The 15,752-nt window shown below is 41.6% G+C and overlaps 1 protein-coding gene and 1 non-coding gene across 2 annotated transcripts in view; both read left to right on the top strand.

Moving 5' to 3' along the window:
- LOC138969658 (stromal interaction molecule homolog) overlaps positions 1-11,331 on the top strand; it is a gene marked incomplete in the record, with an annotated part of 39,789 nt that extends 28,458 nt beyond the window's left edge. Inside the window, 3 exon segments of the mRNA XM_070342516.1 lie at positions 1,194-1,307; positions 8,554-8,797; positions 9,710-11,331. Coding sequence (XP_070198617.1) covers positions 1,194-1,307; positions 8,554-8,797; positions 9,710-10,154 — 803 coding nt within the window.
- Positions 157-275, top strand: LOC138970042 (5S ribosomal RNA). Its single transcript, XR_011456825.1, has one exon. It is a non-coding gene; the product is annotated as a 5S ribosomal RNA (ribosomal RNA).
- Positions 11,332-15,752: the final 4,421 nt, after the last annotated feature.

Raw genomic sequence — 15,752 nt, 5'->3', positions numbered from 1 at the left:
CCCCCCCCCCCCCCCCCCCCCCCCCCCCCCCCCCCCCCCCCTGGATGGGTGACAGCCTGGGAACACCGGGTGCAGTTGGCAACCTTTATTTTATTTAATTTTTGTTAAATTATCCTTCCCTATGCATTGATAGGGCTTAATTTTCACTCCACTTTCGCCAACGGCCATACCACGTTGAAAGCACCGGTTCTCCTCCGATCACCAAAGTTAAGCAACGTCGGGCCCGGTTAGTACTTGGATGGGTGACCGCCTGGGAACACCGGGTGCAGTTAGCAACCTTTTTATTTAATTTGTGTTGAATGTTCCTTCCCTAAGCATTGATAGGGCTTAAAAGCTTGTGGAATCATGAGTCTCATACAAAACTTGTCAAAACCATTGTTTAAAAGCAAAGGTTTTGTTAGACTTGCTTATGCATCCCTATCACACAATTAGTGTGTGGCCATGATGGAAGGACAAAATGGATTTGGCAAATGCCTGGAAATGAATGGCTTGAGAGTAACTTTTTGGTGAAGGTAAATATTCGCACTTTATGTGGTTATAGATGCAGTGGTGCAAGACACAGTCAGTTACATGTAATTGGAACAGCTCAGTGTTCACTCTTTTACTTATATATATGTAGCCCATTCACACACATTGAAAAAAAGATAACGATTCAACAATCACATGTTGCTCATCACTGTACAAGCAGCAAAGTCAAACAGAAATGCCATTGCTCCACGTGGGGTACACATCATTGGCCGATGCTGGAGGGGAGCCCTATGATTGGCTGGACAGATGTGCATCGAAAGGCATTGAAGGAAAAATAGAACCATAGTATATTCCTGTCAATGTGTTTATACGTGCTGTGCATCGTTGTTTTATGGCGGTTTTGTCAAAGGTAATTGCTATTGCAGCTATTCTGCAGTCATTTGTACATATCATGGACAGAGCCAATTTGATTTACACATCGGCCAAACACAAGTCTATATGTAGCTGACGGTGATATGCAGCAATCAACTGCTGCAGAGGAAGGTGACTGCACTTTGGAAGGCTCAGATACTCTGACTGCTTGTAGCATCCCCTTACCCCTCCTCCTCCTCCCCCCCCCCCTCCCCACCCCCCCCCCTCCCCACCCTTCCTCACCCCCATTGCTTTCATAGTTTCTTCCCCAAACACCGGGCTGGGCTGACGTCTTTTCTGGACCTATTTTTCAGAGGACGATAACTTGGGTCCCTTGCCTTACGCATTGATTCCCGACGCGGTGCACATAGAGAAAGAGAGGCAGGCCGCCCATAAGCGGGGCACACTGAGACGACAGCCACGACTCAGTAAGAAGTGCTTGGGGCTTCCGCCTGGAATTTTCTGCCGTCTGGTGATCATGCGGCTTGCTTATGCTGCAGTAAACAGTTTTCTCTCCCCCCCCCCCCCCCCCCCCCCCCCCCCCCCCCCCCCCCAGAGGAGGACTCTACCAAGATACTCACTCTGCATAATCATGTGAATTGGCCAGAAATGCATGTCTTTAGTGCCTCTGGACAAATTCACGCAAAACCTGATTATGCAGATGACGGTAGGGTTTTCGTTATCTATCATGTCCTCAGCCCTGTCCCTTTAGTTTTGGTTAAGTTTTTCCCTGAAAGCTGATTTGGTGGTATTTCTTGTGGGCAGTTTTGTTCGCTTTTGGTGGTTTTCTATTTTCGGAATTGGTGTTCAGGTAGTGTAGTTTTTGCAAATATCTTCCCTCGTTTGGGTCAGAGGCCACATTATGAATGCTGTTTAGTTCATTTTCTGTTGCTGGTTAGATTTGTTTTTTTTTAACTGTCTGCTTGTTTTGAATGACACGTTTTCTTTATTTTCAGTGTTGTACGTACTCTGCTGCATCGGAACGCATGTGTAGATATTGTGGAATGCATGTGTACATATTGTGGAATGCGCACTGCAGTAGCAGAATGTGTGGCTGTAGATGAAATGCGGAATATTGTGAAACTTGCACCGATGATGCTTGTGTTTATTGCTTGCGTTACTCTGTTAGTTGATACCTGATGTATGTTCAGTGGTACCTGCCATGTATTTTAAGACCCCTTTGACTAATGGGATCCTTCTGATTAGGGACACCTAATGCAGTCCCTTTGTGTAATACAGAGGGACACGTACCTAATGCAGTCCCTTTGTGTAGTACAGAGGGACACCTAATGCAGTCCCTTTGTGTAATACAGAGGGACACCTAATGCAGTCCCTTTGTGTAATACAGAGGGACACCTAATGCAGTCCCTTTGTGTAATACAGAGGGACATCTAATGCAGTCCCTTTGTGTAATACAGAGGGACACCTAATGCAGTCCCTTTGTGTAATACAGAGGGACACCTAATGCAGTCCCTTTGTGTAATGCAGAGGGACACCTAATCCAGTCCCTTTGTGTAATACAGAGGGACACCTAATGCAGTCCCTTTGTGTAAAACAGAGGGACACCTAATGCAGTCCCTTTGTGTAATACAGAGGGACACCTAATGCAGCCCCTTTGTGTAATACAGAGGGACACCTAATGCAGTCCCTTTGTGTAATACAGAGGGACACCTAATGCAGTCCCTTTGTGTAATACAGAGGAACCCCCCTTTTAAGACCCCCAATTTAAGACTTCCTCTGTTATATTAAGACCTTACTTTTTCAAATGTTCTCTTCATAGGCTCTGTAAATTACCTCCATTTTAAGACTCCTTTCTTTTCGAGACCTGATTTTCTCAGACTTTTCGAGGTCTTAAAAGGGGGTTCCCCTGTATCTTGACCAAAGTATACCTGTCACGAAAGATAACCTGCAATGCAGGTACGCTTTCTGCTGGTCTCAAGGGTGTCCTCTCATCGCAGGTACCATTGTTTGACTTTGCAGGCTTGTTGACTGCGGAGCATCATGAGCATGGAAGTACAGAGCAAAAGCTAAAATGTACAGAAATTAATATTTAAGTGTTGGGTATAGTGGTGGGGGTAGTAGCTAATTATGCAAGGGTTGTATTGGAAGAGGTGTGTTTATGTGGGGGTTGGAAAGAAGGGGATCTCACTGTCACACACATACATGCACGCACGTGTGAACACCCAGACACACTGCCACACATACACGCACACACACATGTACACACTGTTTTTAGTTTGTTAAGGTAGTTGATATAAAATAATAATTTAAATATATGTTGCAAAATACAATGCTACATACATGTTTTGGGGAAGGTGTCACACACACTGTCCAGTTTATTGAGAAAGCTGATTTGAATGAATTATTTAATCATGGTGCAAAATAGAATTGCTGCATACATGTAATCATATCAATTAGAGATCACAAGCAGGTAAGATTATAGGCTTGCAAAGAGCCAAGTAATGTAAGGTAGAGTAACACCAGGTGCTCTTGTACAACAACAAAAGTGATACAGAGTTTGTGTAACTTCTCACAAAGGAGACAGAGGAGACAGATCCATAGCGGAGGTTGGGCCGAGATGTACTCCGGTTCACCTTTCGACTCAGTCCAGTGAGATTTCTTAAGTCTGGGTGTGCCAATTGGGTTTTCCCCTTACTTGAGGTCATCTACAGGGTGTTTTCTTGTTCTAACGCTTGTATTGGGGTTCGTCTTGCTGTAACCTGAGCCCATTGAGGTCATGTACAGGGTGTTTTCTTGTTCTAACGCTTGTATTGGGGTTCGTCTTGCTGTAACCTGAGCCCATTGAGGTTTTGTTGGGTTGGTTTAGAGTGTGCTAAAGTGTTTTCATTTATGTGGTGTTTTCTCTGATTCTAAGTATTTATTTTGTACATATCTGTGCTCACTGTGCCGTGTGTGTGTGTGTGAGTGTGCCAGTGTGAGTCTCTGTGTGTGTGTGTGTGTGTGTGTGAGTGTGTGTGTGTGTGTGTGTGTGTGAGTGTGTGTGTGTGTGTGTGTGCCAGTGTGAGTCAGTGTGAGTGTGTGTGTGTGCCAGTGTGAGTCAGTGTGAGTGTGTGTGTGTGTGTGTGTGTGCCAGTGTGAGTCAGTGTGAGTGTGTGTGTGTGTGTGTGTGCCAGTGTGAGTGTGTGTGTGTGTGTGTGCCAGTGTGAGTCAGTGTGAGTGTGTGTGTGTGTGTGTGCCAGTGTGAGTCAGTGTGAGTGTGTGTGTGTGCCAGTGTGAGTCAGTGTGAGTGTGTGTGTGTGTGTGTGTGTGCCAGTGTGAGTCAGTGTGAGTGTGTGTGTGTGTGCCAGTGTGAGTCAGTGTGAGTGTGTGTGTGTGTGTGTGTGCCAGTGTGAGTCAGTGTGAGTGTGTGTGTGTGTGTGTGTGTGTGCCAGTGTGAGTCAGTGTGAGTCTGTGTGTGTGTGTGTGTGCCAGTGTGAGTCAGTGTGTGTGTGTGTGTGCCAGTGTGAGTCTGTGTGTGTGTGTGTGTGCCAGTGTGAGTCAGTGTGTGTGTGTGTGTGTGCCAGTGTGAGTGTGTGAGTGTGTGTGTGTGTGTGCCAGTGTGAGTCAGTGTGTGTGTGCCAGTGTGAGTGTGTGAGTCTGTGTGTGTGTGTGTGTGCCAGTGTGAGTCAGTGTGTGTGTGTGTGTGCCAGTGTGAGTCAGTGTGTGTCTGTGTGTGTGTGTGTGTGCCAGTGTGAGTGTGAGTCTGTGTGTGTGTGTGTGTGTGCCAGTGTGAGTCAGTGTGTGTGTGTGTGTGTGTGTGTGTGCCAGTGTGAGTGTGTGAGTCTGTGTGTGTGTGTGTGTGCCAGTGTGAGTCAGTGTGTGTGTGTGTGTGCCAGTGTGAGTCAGTGTGTGTGTGTGTGTTTGTAAGGGGGATCAGAGAAAGGTGAGAATGAGTGAGACGTTTACACACACACACACAAACGCATGCACGCACGCACGCTTGCACGCACGCACGCACACACACACACACACACACACACACACACACACACACACACACACACACACACACACACACACACACACACACACACACAGAGGGAGCATATCTGTGAACATATATTTTGTTTGTCACTAATTGTCTTGTGCACTAAATGAGAGGAATTTAAGGCACAGTGATTGTAACTGACTCATTCACTTTCATTGTTGTGATTGCTGTGGTAATTAACCTTTGTCTTATCTGGGGTATTTGGGGATAGCACTTTTCCTCAGTTTTCAGGATACTTAAAGCTGAATACCCACGTTATTAACTAATTAACTAGCTTTAGAAAGAATAAGGGTGTGTGTCGTACCTTTCCTACACAAACCTTTTCACATGGCTCGACCATAATATGCCAAGCCAAGCGGTGAAGAATTAGTTGTCATTCTAACTTCTGTGGCCGTTGCTTTTTTCTGTTAGAAGTGAAAGTGCAAATCCCCCGAAAGCGGTGTATGGCTGCCTAAATGGCGGGGTAAAAATGGTCATAGACGTAAATGCCCACTCTTGCAAAAATACACGAGTGTATGTTGGAGTTTCAGCCCATGAACGCAGAAGAAGAAATCTGAGAGCTGTTTTCACAGCTTGGCATTCGATAGGGCAAATCGGAGAGACATATTGACACATCAGGGGACAATATCTAGGGTACTCAAAGATGGATTAGTGCTGAATTATGTCCCCTCGGTTCTTTTCACATGCCAGTCGGTTCATAACATGGGTCTTCAACTTTTAACATAAATTCTAGGTTTCACTTTGTTTTATTGTTTGTGTGTTTTTGGTTTTCGGTTTTATTATCTGCTTTCATTTAAAACCATATCAGTAATTTATAACTAAATACTGTACATTTACCAGAGCTTTTTGTGTACTTTTAGCAAAAATACTCCAGATTGGGTAAAGAGTTGAATTGTATATATATACAGTATGATGTCCTGTGGTAACAAATCAATGGCTCGAGTGGTGCTTTTGTTTTTCTGTTTTGCTTTACTTTTTTTTCTGGTAAGTAAGAGTTTTTAGCCGAGAATTATATACTGTAAAATTCCTAACAAACACCCAGTATCTAGCAAACGCCCACCCCCCACTTTTGGCCAAAAGTTGTGCAGAGGGGTCACTACCTAGCAAACGCCCACCCCTTTTTTGCTTTTTAACAAATTTGTTTTAAGACGGTCGGCCTCTTTTATCTACGATTTGTGCACACTGTTTGATGGTTCGCCGTTTTTTTCTTCTTCTTTTTTTCTATCACAGAACGTTGATCTTTATTTGTGTAAACAAACGGTGTGTTTATTTTTCATTAAAATTGCATAAATCACATGTTGTATCACTTTTTTCTCCTCGTGAAAATGTGATGACACTTTATCTTGCAAAGGGGTGAATACCTAGCAAACGCCCACCCCCTACTTGTACCCGAAATCTGTGCGGAGGAGGGGTGGGCGTTTGCTAGGGATTTTACGGTATTTGAGAGTGAACCAATACTTTGACGTTTAACCGAGAAGAACATATATACACATAAGATAAATTGATTATAAACATCAGTGTAACTGTGTGTGTGCTTTTTTTTCAACATTTCTGTCCTATTTTGATTCAGTAAAAAGAGTTTTGAATTACCTTTCTCCTGTAAAAATGTGCAAGAAGAAAAGCTTGAAAGTGAAGTGGACTTTTGTTTGACAGTATGATGATTGCTAGAGATGTGACTGAGATCTCAAAGCAAACGGAAGAGAAAACTATGCATACCAAATTCATGGGTTTAGAAGTGTCTTGATTGTCTCTTGATATTGTTTATCACAATGTGTATATACTTTATATACTGACGTGGGTAATTGATGTATAAACGTATCAATTTAACATTTTTGGTTAATGACAAATTGTTGCTAATTAACATTTTGACTGTTTATTTCAGTGTCAGTAATTGACTTGAAAACAAAATTGCAATATTTTACTTTGCAATTCTGTATTTTAATAGAATACTTTAATAGAATATATTAATAGAATATTTGTAGTGTTAGGAGCACTTTGAACTTTGAAGCCGAATCCGGACAGTTGACAAAATAATATTGCTGTATATACTGTTTGCTAATTGTAATCGAGGACATTATGAAAGTAAAAGAAAAATGTTATGCACCTGAGTTTCAGGGTTTATGAAAATAATTAAAAAAAAATTTTTTTAAATCAAAATACAAAAATATTTATGAAATCAGGAAACGTACTGTACATGTTACTCGAGAGAGCACTACTTTTTTTTTTTTTTTTTTTTTTTTTTTTTTTTTTTTCTTTCTTTTTTTTTTTTTTTTTTTTTTTTTTTTTACGAATTAATTTCGCACTCGGACCCGGCTGGTCTTGACCTATTTTTGGATCTAAATTTAGATCAGGTAGATCACCACATCATGCACAAAAAGACACGTCACTAGCAAACTATGTCAGACATCATCATGAGTTTGTGGAAAACAAAATGGAGGCCGGAATCACTCAGTTGAATCGAACTCCGACCAAACACCACGTAATAACTAGGTTAATGTATGCACTCGCGTGAACAAGAAACTGTCGAGCTTCACAGATGTCGTCGTTGGGTAGTTTTCGGTTTGTTTTACTACCATAGGAGGATTTTTGAACTGTAAATGCACTCAGCTGCAACAAAAACGCAAAACGTAGGCTGTGAGCTGCAATGTGCCTTTAAATGAGGCTGATAATTGCAGTGCTATTACAAACTAAGTGATCAGCCCCTGAGAGACAGCACTGCAGATGTAAATTAAAGTCGATCATTTTGGTAAAAGCGCAGGGGTTGATTACATTAATCACGTACACACCTTGGTACCGTGAATCTCAACTTTGAGTAAGCGATCCAAACGTTCAGCATTTGGACAATAAAGTAATGTGAAAAATAGCATCTGGACACATCAAGCCCTACGAATCTGAGAAATTTTGAAACACTCACTTCATAAAGATCCGATTAAATCTGAAATTCATTTCTTGATTTGAATACAGCTGGATGGAAGGTCGGCTTTACACTGCCAATTGCAAAGATCGTTCAGGTATGCCAAAAACGTTACCAATTGGAACATGTCAAAATGAAGGATTACTCTGTAAACCAGCCTCCTGATATCACAAACAGGTTTCGAACAAGAAGAAAGAAACTCAGAAACAAGTCGCGTAAGGCGAAATTACTACATTTAGTCAAGCTGTGGAACTCACAGAACGAAACTGAACGTAGTCCGCCGCCAGTGCAAAAGGCAGTGAAAGTGACGAGAGAGCACTACTTGAATAGACATCACTACTTTATCATTCATCAGTGACTTCGAGTTTTTGACTTTCAGGATTTTTGTGATAAGTGAAGCAAAAGCAGAATTTAGTTCAGCAGGATTACAAGTGTGATTGATGAAATGAATTCATGTAATGTATGATGCTGTGAAAGTATATTTTCTTTAATGCTTAACTTACAGCACTTTAGTACTAGCTTCCAGATCAGGAAAAGATAACAAGCAGTACAGACTCATATACACACCCCTCCCCCACCCCCCTCCCCCACCCCCCTTCCCCTGCTGAGTTTGGACTCCCTTCCTTTTAAGACCCTGTTCTCTTCAATAACCTGTGTAAATTTACCCCCATTTTAAGACCTGATTTTCTCCGATTTTTGGAGGTCTTAAAAGGGAGTTCCACTGTTATGCTTGATATCTTTCATAAGTATGTTCACAATGATCTCATTTCAGGCTATCCGCCCATGCCTCACAACATGTCCAACAAGGCGTTCATACGACAGCGTACGGCAATGGGAAGCACAGGGTCTCTCTCCCACCTCTCCAGGACGGGCGTTAACGTCAACGCTGCGTTCAACTCTCACCCCAGCCACTCCAATTTCTCCTCGGCTCAGCGCGGAAGCATCGACTACACGGAAACGCCGAGTCCGACGAGCAGCTCGCACACGAACCCTGTGAATTTTCACCTCGGAGAACAGTGAGTTTTCAGCGCGCGCTTGTGGGTTTCAGTAAATCTGATTTTAACCCATCTTGTTTCAAAACAGGAGTGAATTTCCAATATATCTCAAATGTACTGAATTTTGTTGGCAGTTCATTTTTGGAACATTTGAGGTAAATTTTTAGGCAATTGGTACATATGCAGTATGTTTTCAGCTCATTTTTGGTACATATACCAATTTTGTATTGATTTCTGCGGGGGCAGCGAGTTATAATTACTGGGAGCTGAGGCAGTGAGCAAAACACTGAAACTTGTTTCAAATTGCCGTCAAACTTTTCCGTCATTTTGGCAGATGGGCAAAAATGTATTCAGGTTGCAGGAAAGGTGATGCCCATGGGCTGCATTAAACCTCGGCAAATTGCTGAACTGTTCATAACCATATGGTATAATTGTACATGCCGAAGAAAAAAAATCCTAGAAACATGAGTGCTCTAGATTAAAAGACAGCAGTATGTGTGAGGTGTGTGGACCTGGTTTCCATGCGAATTTCATAATTTAAACAAATGTTCTTGCATGTTTTTTACTGATGAATTTTTATGATCTATCTCTGTTATGTTAAAGTAGGGTGGTTAGATTATATAATGTTTCTTGATCACCAGAAAATTCTTCTGTGTAAATATGAAACAAGCTGTGCTCTGCTTCTGCAGCATTTTTCATGTTCAGCTGGTTTTGGCATGTAAAGTTTGCTATTGCATTACCCAGTTTTGCCTTGCATGTTTCTAGATCACCAGAACATTCTTCTGTGTAAATATACATGTATTCAACTTTTTTTCTTTGATTTTTTTCTACTTTTTTTCTTTCTTTGTTTTTGTTTTTCTTCTTTTTCTTTTTCTTCTTTGTTGCTTGGCTTTGCATCTCCTTAACTAAGCGTACCCTTCTTGCCTGTGACAGGCACCAGGACCGGGGCGTGGGGTTGAGCTACATGTCACAGGTGCTGGGAGCCAATCACATCCGTTCCAAATCCATCACCCCGAGCACTGTATCCTCCATTAACTCCGTCCCTGCATCCGCCGCTGGTTACCACGGACACGGTTACAACGGAGGGGCGACCGCTCAGAGCACCCAGGTCGCCTACGCTCACAGCCGTTCGCTCCCCCTCGACGAATCGGACGACAATCTTTCGCAGGCAGACAGTTTACCGCGGAGCGTTTCTTCTGGCGTCGTGCGGGAACGCTTGCGGGTCAACAACAACGGTCTTGACCTCGTGAACCACACAGGTGAGGCCATGGGGTCGGAGGACGACATCTTGGGGCCGAGTTTGCTGCAGAAGAAGCCGTCCAAGCGCAAGAAACTGTTGAACATGTTCCGCAAATCCACCAAGCAGAAGCCAGTCTGACAGTCTGCTTGTTGAAAAGAGAGATAACATTTTTCAGTGTAAGCTTATTGCAGGCAGAGTTTGGAGGTGAAGGTGAAGGTTGAGTACTGGAGAGCAGGAGATGGAATGCAGGAAATAAGACTTCTCAGTACAGGAGGGGGAAAGAGTCACAACGTGTCAGCTGTGATTGGAAGCAAAACTCAAACTTCTTATCATTAAAACTTGTAAAACAGTGTGTGTAAAGCATTGACAACTTGCAAAACAGCGTGGAAAGAGAACTTGATACTGAATCTGTTCAGGGGAAAATCTCAGTGTCAAGAGAATTTTATACTGAATCTGTTCAGGGTAAGATATCAAGAAAAACCTGCTGGGAAGTGGTGGAAGTTGAGGTCTGTCAGGACACACTGGTGGCTTTTTTTCTGTGGATCTCCACACTGAAGTCTCTCTCTTGCCTAACACACCTCCTTTCCTGGGAGGTGCTCCTGGGAATGACATCAAAGATTTGACAGAGGTGAGAAGTGGCCTTTTGTCTGTGGATCCATTTCCACAAACATCCATAACTTGGCACCCTCACAGGCCTCAGTAGACCAACTTCGGAAATAACTCTGTTTGGATTGTATTGGTTGTGAAAGAGTGAATACCCTTGCTTTCAGTGAGGCAAGCTTTCTAGTAATTCTACACATTCTCCTTGACCACATGTTTCAGGCAGTCACCCCTTTCTAGTGACTGGCCTACAATATGTCACTGGGGAAAGTATTCACTCTGTCACAACCCATTCGAACCAAACACGAGTTATTTCCGGACTTGGTCTGTTTTTGGCCTGTGATGCGAGGGGTGCTAAGTACAAACTCGACAGACATATTTCGGAACATTGTCTGTTTCTGAATCTTGCTCTTTTGGATGATATCAACGAATTTAAGCTCTGTCTTTCCTGTGTGAAGCGAAGAGCGTTGTTGGTGAATGGGTATCGGGCTGTACATGAGCTGCACAATGCATGGTGAAAACATTACCAGTCTTTCCCGAACCACGGTGCCTGGGCGAAAATGATGTGTGAATCATGCAGAGAGTTTACAGTGGAACGTCACTTTTAGGACTGCTAACAAATCTGAGAAAATGGGGTCTTAAAATGGAGGTAAATTTGACAGAAACTGTGAACAGAAATTTTGGAAAACAGGGTTTTAAAAGGGGAAGGGGGGGGGGGGGGCGGGGCAGGGTGGGGGAGTTTTAAATCAGGCGGTCTTGAAAGTGGGTTCCACTGTACGCTATGTTCTGGTTATTTTCCACTTGCTTATTGTCTCAACTAATGTTTTTACCAGGACTAGTTTATTTTCTAGCAACATATTTTTGTAGATTGTTAGAGCTTTCTGTTTTAGTTTGAGGACAGTTTTTGATTTTTTTTCAAGTTTGTATTTGTGTACACAAGAAACTGCTAGAAAAGGGTACGGTAGCTTTGTTCAAATCCAGTTTTTTTCTCAGAAAACTTTGTACAATTCTTGCATTTTTTCTTTTCCACAAGTTAACATGATGTAGTCACAGCATGAATACTGGTATGCATTTTGATAGGTATTTTTATATTGTATATTTTTATTGCATTCGGTGAACTTAGCCATGGTGTTTTCATTGAAGAAAAGACAGCCTATGTTTTTTCTATGTTTAAAATAAGTTGATAATTGTACAAACCAGAAAAGGTTGCGTGAAAACTTGGAAGATTTGTGTTACGGTACCTACTTATTACTTGCTTACCTTGTTTATATTTTTTGTATGGATTTGTCAGACATTGTTTTCCTTTTATTTTTAACATCATTTAATATGCTTTTCTTTTAAACTTTCCACGTTTCTTTACTGCACTCCATTTGATTTACTTTTTGGCATTTTCCCCATTTGTTATGCTTTTTTGTTGCAGACCTATGTTGCTAGTGAAAGTTGTATCAATTAAGTCTTGCATTTTCCATTCCTTCATTCCATTCTTTAACCTGTGTATCCCAGTGGTAAGGAAATTATCATACCTTCTTCCATATCATGAAATCCAGATATCTGAAAATATCAAGTTTAAATAAGTTGTGTGAGAAAAATGTTTCAAGTGAGAAGAAATATGGTTTATGTGACTGAAGGTTTGAGTGTAAATGTTGCAGACAGTATGTAAATACAGTATAGTATGTAAATTGGTCAAGGTTTGTATGAAATCTGTAGAATTTATATTTGTTTTCATTCTGTTATTATTGTGTGTAATGATCAGGTTATTATTTTTGCCCCGTTTGGCCTGTAACAACACATTTTTAACAATTTTTGATTGCAATGTGTTCTGTTATGCAGTGGAACACCCCCCCCCCCCCCCCCCCCTTTTGAGACCGCCCCATTGAAGACCACCTCCATTTTAAGACCCTGTTTTCTCAGATTATCTGTTCATAGCCTCTCTAAGTCAGTAACTGTACCCCATTTTAAGACCCCTCCTTTTGAAGACCTGATTTTCTCAGTTTTTTGGAGGTCTAGAATAGGGGGGTTCCACTGTATTTTTCAGTAGTCTCATTTCAACGCTAATACTTCCTTCTTGTGTTAGTAACCATGTAAATCATGATAATGTGGTCCAGGCTTTTACATGTGATAAGAGCATCTTTCCAATTGAATACATTGTCAAAATCGACAGCCTGACTTCTCTCTGCTCATGGCTTTGTTTTTTGTTTTTGTTTTGTTTTTGCTGAATTAATTTCTCCGATTTATATATCATGTGTGTCAGTTGTGAAATTAATTTCTCGAAAAAATCCTACCATATGGAAAGAATGTTAAGTTCATTTCATAACTGACACCTATGTCAATCTGAGAAATTAATTTTAACTACAACAACAACAACAAAAATTGTTGAAGAAAAACAAATATTCCACTTAGCACAGGATGCTGCCAGGCTGTTGATGTTTGATATGTGTCCATATGGAAGGCGGATCGTAAGTCTTATCCTATGTAAACTGGACAGATCCATGGTGGTTTACATGGGGGGTTTACACGAGGATGAAGGTATTTTAAATTGTATGTTTTCATTTTACTTTTTAACCATGGAATTTAAAGTTTCTAAAGTCATCTATGCATTTGAGCTGTTGCAAAATTGTGATTTGTTTCCCCTTTGTTGTAGTTGTTGTTATCAATGGGTGAAAAAGCATATCGTCTAAGCTTTGCATTCTCATTAAATATACCTTATCTGCACAGAGGTCAGGCATTAACATTCTATGCAATGAATGAAGAAGCATAGTACACATTTCTTACACCATTGTAAAGTGCTGCAGAATGTAAACCAGTAAGGGTTACATGCCGTTAGCAGAATTACCCATTCCCGCAGTGGGGCACTGCGGTTATGAAATTAAAGGCCCCTCCTGTTTTTGGAACCGCAGGAGCTTTCTAGTTTGCTGTTAGGTAGATTTTTGGTTCCTCTTTCCTGTCATGCTCTCTTTTTCTTCATGAATTCTTTTCTTTTTTCTGCCTTCTTGCTCATTCACCTGTATTTTTTCCAAAAATCTCTTCTCTTGCCGCTTGTCTCGCGATTCATGTATAGTTTAATCTGTTAGTGTTCTGATGTAAGTCCAGCAGTAGATAGGTTAAGCCTATTTTAACATACTGGAAACTGGTAATCTTCCAGTAGGTATTAATTTAGTTTTACTAAAGCCTGCTGGGACACAAGTAATGGGTTAGTGCATTTGTAAACAGGAATCGCTTGACAAGTGGCCCCCTTCATCCCCCCCTTCCTCGTCCTGATATGGCTCTGCGTAGTCGGCTGGACGTTAAGCAACAAATAAACAAACAAACAAGAATTACCCATGCGATTTTTGCAGCCAAGCTTTTACCTTTTCTGTTTGCGTTTACCTCCCTTTGTGTTCCTCGCCCTCTGTTGTTGGCGCCACACTTGACGGGTTAGATGTGTGCACATTTCAATTCAAATACAGTGGAACCCCCGTTTAAGACCTCCTCCCTGTCAAGACCTTACTTTTCTAGATTTTCTCTTCATAACCTCAGTAATTTACCACCATTTTAAGACTCCTCCCTTTTAACTCATTGTCCCCCAGGTACGGATATATCCGTACCCACTCATATGGCTCTATCTGACCAGGTACAGATATATCTGCTCAGAATGTTAGCTTTAGTCGCTTCCTTTAACGTCCATCTAACGCCTGCATTCCAGCGTGTTGATACACAGTTACTATAATTCTGAGTGACCTGCTGCAGCACAGCTGGTCTCGGCTAAAGAAAACTTGGGTAGGGTAGAAAGTGTTAAGACCTAATTTTAGTTACTATAATTCTGAGTGACCTGCTGCAGCACAGCTGGTCTCGGCTAAAGAAAACTTGGGTAGGGTAGAAAGTGTTAAGACCTAGTTTTCTCAGATTTGTGGAGGCCTTTAAATCAGGGTTCCACTGTATTTGATTATCTTTTTCTCTCCTTGCATTCCAAATGTGTTTGTGTATGTATTAAAGATACGTTCCCTCCTGTCTAAACGGGCATGTATAGTTGTGGGAGAGGAGAGATAGCTCAGTCCATGGCGGCTCTGGGTTAAAACCAGTTTGTCGCTATCAGCATGGGTTCGACCCCAGACCCATAATCGACTTTGACTGGTGGAAAACATTTTAATGTAATAAATCAGATTCAAAATCATAATTTACAAGCCAAAACAACCAGCCAAAATCTGACAATAGATTGCTGCAAGCCCAATGGCAATATATACAGCAGTAGTCTCCCTTATCTAGAGTATTGAATGTCAGTGATGTCAGAAGTAGGTACATGTATGTGATAGTATTACGGCAGTCAAGGCATATAAATGTAAGTTGTAGATGCATGGCAGCATGTACAGATGTGATTAACAGAAAGTTTGAGAAAACAGGGTCTTAAAAAAAAATAAGGGGGGGGGGGGGGGGGGTGGAGGGGTCTACTGTTTTTCTCCAAAGCTGTGGTGCAACTAAAAAATTGTTGTGTGGATAACTCTGACTGTTAGTGTGTGTTCTGAGGGCTATAATTCTCTCCCTTTCTTTCTGTGCACTTGCAAGGTGCTCTTGCTTCTGGTTCTTTTGCAATATTCTGGCACAGCTCTGCAATTCTCCGCTTCACTAAATTACTCAGTTTGCCAAGAATATTAAGATTCACCTTGTTGACATGCTTATCAGGCTGGGTTTGGGCGGGGGTGCAAAACATCTGTCCACGTTTATATGCAGTTACACATATATGCATTCTTACTGCTTTGAGATCTTTTCTCTCTCTGTTTTTTTTTTTGGTTTTTTTGTTGTTGGTGTTTTCTGTGTTACTTGTTACTGATTTGTGCTAACAAGTAAATGGAACTAATGTACTGCATTTACCTTGGCATAAACCTTGGGGTACCCATTAAAACAGGTAGTTTTAAGCAAGCTGTTCATGCTTTTTCCACAGCTTGTTTTGAAGTGTTATTTTTGTGTGTATATATTGTGTTGTAGTATACTGCACTTCTCCAAAACCATAGAGTTCTGATGAATGAAACCATTCCGCTGACTTGATTCTTACATGTTGAATGTGTTGACCTCCTGTCTTGTATAACCTTGACCTGTCGAGGGTCAAGGTGTTCTGAGTTTCCTGCATGACCTTTCCGTGGCTACAGAACACTATTCCTGAAT

This window comes from Littorina saxatilis, linkage group LG6, assembly GCF_037325665.1.
Source record: "Littorina saxatilis isolate snail1 linkage group LG6, US_GU_Lsax_2.0, whole genome shotgun sequence".
Taxonomy (NCBI): Eukaryota; Metazoa; Mollusca; class Gastropoda; order Littorinimorpha; family Littorinidae; genus Littorina; species Littorina saxatilis.
This window is presented reverse-complemented; position numbering and strand designations above follow the sequence as displayed.